The 4533-nt window shown below is 40.0% G+C and overlaps 1 protein-coding gene across 1 annotated transcript in view; it reads left to right on the forward strand.

Annotated features, from left to right (window-relative positions):
- The window catches only part of HELRODRAFT_90753 (hypothetical protein), a gene marked incomplete at both ends in the record, with an annotated part of 8411 nt that extends 5820 nt beyond the window's left edge, over positions 1-2591 (forward strand). The window contains 4 exons of the mRNA XM_009032776.1: positions 169-270; positions 1040-1365; positions 1783-1864; positions 2008-2591. Coding sequence (XP_009031024.1) covers positions 169-270; positions 1040-1365; positions 1783-1864; positions 2008-2591 — 1094 coding nt within the window. The remainder of the gene's footprint in view (positions 1-168; positions 271-1039; positions 1366-1782; positions 1865-2007) is intronic.
- Positions 2592-4533: the final 1942 nt, after the last annotated feature.

Genomic DNA, 4533 nt, shown 5'->3' on the forward strand with positions numbered 1-4533 from the left:
AGATTGATTGATTGATTGATTGATTGATTGATTGATTGATTGATTGATTGATTGATTGATTGATACATGCATTTTTAAATTATATTTTTGTATGTCGCATTTGGCATAGGTGTGTTATTTTTGTTGCAATTATAATTTTCTCCTCATCTTCATCATCTTTTTAACAAGGTGTGGAGGTTGTGACGACACATTCACGCACCAATTCAAATGCAACAACTTACTCTGCTGATGCGGTTCTTGTCACACTCCCACTTGGTGTTCTCAAAGAAGGTTTTTTGGTTTGTTCCTATTTGTTTTTTGTTTTATAACTTTTGTTTTGGTATTTATTTCTTAACTAAAATTAAGCTTTTGTGGCAGCTAGTAGCACATAATGGCATGTGATGTACATTAAGCTTGGTCTGCTGATACACAACACACGTTTAGACGGCATTTTCCCCGAGATCGGGGGTTGCCGTTTGGCTACCTATGATGAAACCGAAATACCCCTCGACGCCATCCACATCTGTCACTCGCCTCAGTATCACGCAACCCCGCTTTCACCCTGTCCTTCTCCACCTGCTCTCTCCATCCCAATCGCGGACGACCCCTTCCTACCACTCCTTCAACCTCGAACTCCAACGCTCGCCTAATCCCGACCCTTTCATCCCTTCTCAACACATGTCCATATCACCGCAATCTCGATCTCCTTATCAATGTCACAAGTCCTCATTCAGTCCCATCATTGACATCAGCTCTGTACTACTCCTCATTTCATTAACTGTCACCATACTTCTCAACCTCCTCTCAAGCACCCTCTCCACTACCTTCATTCCGTGCTCTAGTAATTTCACACCCCTGTATGACCCACAATCTCTCACATCTCCTTTGCCCTTATACAACGGCACCAACACACTTGGTCTGCTGATAGCATTTGCATATTCGAGCTCGGTCGCTGCAAGCACTGCAAAACATGATCAGGCCCCTTTAACCATTAAGCCACCTGGTGAATGGTGAAATTGTGATCGTCATGAATACTTCAAAGGTTTAAAGAGCGATGGAGTGAACAGCATCCAATTCGTTCCTCCACTTCCACAGTGGAAAACAAATGCCATTCAAAGATTAGGCTTTGGAAATTTGAACAAAGTTGTCCTCTGTTTCGATCGCATCTTTTGGGACCCTCATTCAAATCTCTTTGGACACGTTGGCAGCACCACAGCCAGTCGGGGTGAACTTTTCCTCTTCTGGAACCTCTACAGGGCTCCTGTCTTGTTGGCTTTGGTGGCTGGAGAAGCAGCCATGATCATGGAGAACGTCAGTGATGACGTCATCGTTGGAAGGTGCATTGCTGTATTGAAGGGAATATTTGGAAACAATTCCGTGCCTCAAGTTGGTTGTTGTTTGTATTTTTGCATTGGTTGTTGTTATTGTGTTGTTTTTATTTATTAATTTCAATTATGTTTTCGTTGGTAGATATTATTAGTTTTAAATTGTTTTAAAAAATGTAACTAATATAGCTATAATTGTAACTCAATGATTAAAGGCTGTTGTAGTGACTAGATTTGAATACACAGAGATCCTCGCCCGTGCAACGTGGATGATGCTTGGTTTTCACGCGTATTCATATATGCTGCATGTGTTTGTCGTTCATACTTCTGAAGCAAGGGGAAAAAAGCGAATGACCTTTAACCTTTTATTGTTGCTAATGTCTGTAGTGTTGTGCGTTTAGGATGCATGGAAAAATTAGTTGATAATACATTGGAAATGCCAAAATGGTTATAAAACACATTCACTGAACACATTCAGCCGAAAGAAGCTGTGGTGACAAGATGGAAAGCTGACCCGTGGTCTCGTGGTTCATACTCATTCGTGGCTGCAGGTTCTTCAGGTCACGTGATAATCATTCATTTTGTCATTCATTATATAATTATTTTGTGTAACTGCACCATTATGACAGCTCATCGTGGCGTCACTCATAACAGCATGACGCGGCAGTTTAGCTGGCAACATCACACATATTCACTTTTACAGGAAGCGACTATGAAATTATGGCCACCCCGGTTTCATACGTTGACCCCAACACTAACATCAACAGCAACAACATCTCATCAATTTCCCCAAGGGTATTTTTTGCAGGAGAGCACACAATTCGGAACTACCCAGCCACCGTCCATGGAGCATTCCTCAGTGGCTTGAGAGAGGCTGCCAACATAGCCAATCAATTTCTTGGGGCTCCTTATGTTCTACCCAATCACAATCAAACTTTCAACAGCAACAACAACAATAATAATAATAATTTAAACAAATTAGTTGGCTTAAATAACATAATTAATAATAATAACAATTTTAATAATATTATAAGTAATGATGACAACAACGTTGTTGATCTTATAAATTATAGTAGCAGTTTAAGCACAAGCGTCACAATGCATGCAACTAATAGCTCCGACATTAAAATTAGTGACAGGCTCATTAATGAATTCGTTGTCCCAACCAATAGCAGTAATAATAATTTTATCATTAATGCTGCTAGTAGCGTTTATGGAGTTTTTGGATCCGGGTCTTCTAGTATGTATTTGTTTTTTATAGTGCTTTTATGTTACATTTTACTTTAATTGCTGTTGCTTCTAAGTTGAGTTGTTTAGTTTGTTTTATGGTCGTTGATGATGTAAATAATAATGCCGGTTATGGTGATAAATATGATGATTATGATATTAGCAATAAAGATAATGACATTACATTCAAACAGCATCAGGCAGCGTGCAGTCGCCATCAGTTGCATCCGCTGGAGTCTCATCGCTGGGCAATGCTCCCACTGCCATCAACAACACTATACTCACTTCATCATCATCGTTATCGTCGTCATCATCTTTTTCCTATCATCCTCACTTTTGATCATAATAATTGTAATGGAAATAAAATGAATTATTTGTTGATACATGTCGGACATTATACATATGTGTGTGTTGATGTGTCTTATTTGTTATCTTTGCTATATTTGTAATCTTACGATTGTAAAAAATCTTTCGTAGAGGCTATATAAGGTCCTTCGGAAAGATGGGTCAGGAAAAGCGAGGTTCCATGCAAAGTTGTAAATGTGATTCATGTTGTTGCTTGTGTTAGTTAGTTTAGTGTTTCTATTACTGTTGGCATTCAAATAAACGTTTAACAAAGTTTGCGTTTGAAGCAGTTGTGTTCATCTATCAGAAATCGATAAGAATTCCTTTAGGAATAACGAACACATAACGATAGTTGGAAGCAACAACATTGGTCTTGGAAATATAGATATAACAAGTTATAACATTGATGTTGGTAGTAACGTGCGTTCAAAAGGTTACTACAACAATATATTTATATGTGTGCGAGAAAATCAGCATGTTCCGCGATTTTTATTTTCCTGTTTAATTTTTAGATTTTTCTAATCGCAATAAGATCGGAATAACTAATTAAATGATCGTTAAGTATTCACATTAAACTACGGATTAACATTATAGAGACAAAAACAAACAAACACACGTTTAGACGGCATTTTCCCCGAGATCGGGGGTTGCCGTTTGGCTACCTATGATGAAACCGAAATACCCCTCGACTCCATCCACATCTGTCACTCGCCTCAGTATCATGCAACCCCGCTTTCACCCTGTCCTTCTCCACCTGCTCTCTCTATCCCAATCGCGGACGACCCCTTCCTACCACTCCTTCAACCTCGAACTCCAACGCTCGCCTAATCCCGACCCTTTCATCCCTTCTCAACACATGTCCATACCACCGCAATCTCGATCTCCTTATCAATGTCACAATGTCCTCATTCAGTCCCATCATTGACATCAGCTCTGTACTAATCCTCCTATCCTTCACTTTAACCCCACACATCATCCTCACCATAGCTCTTTCAGCCCTCTGCAGTACACTTTCCTCCTCTCTCCTCAACACCCAAGTTTCACCACCATATATCATCGCTGCTCTCACACATGGTTTATATACCCTCCCTTTCATCTTCACTGACCATTTCTTTCCACACAATACCCCACCCAGTTCCCTAAATTTCATCCATCCCACACGAACTCTAGCCGTAACTGCGCTCAAACATCCTCCATCCGCATTCAGCTTATCCCTTAAGTAAACAAAGCTTTCCACTCTTTCAATACCATCACTCAACCCCGTCCTTGCGTCCGTCCTATTAATCACACCATGAACACATTTCTTACATTTGAACGTGCCTTCCACCTTTTTCAGTGCCCCCCTCACACCACTACATCTCTTATGCACCCATTTCTGACATCCTATACACAATACCGAGTTAGCCTTCACTCTCCTATCACATACCCCACAGGGGTCTATTTTACTTATCACTCGTTCCCCACCTTTCCCACTCACCATTACCTTCGTCTTACCAATATTAACTTTTAACCCTTTCTTTTCAATAACACTTTTCCATCTGTCAAATTTTAACTGCAATTCTTCCATGCTATCAGCCATCAAGACTAAATCATCTGCATACAAAATCTCAAATAACAACCCCTCCATTATGTTCCACACACAACATCCATCACAATG

Source organism: Helobdella robusta (genome assembly GCF_000326865.2).
Source record: "Helobdella robusta unplaced genomic scaffold HELROscaffold_88, whole genome shotgun sequence".
Lineage (NCBI taxonomy): Eukaryota > Metazoa > Annelida > Clitellata > Rhynchobdellida > Glossiphoniidae > Helobdella > Helobdella robusta.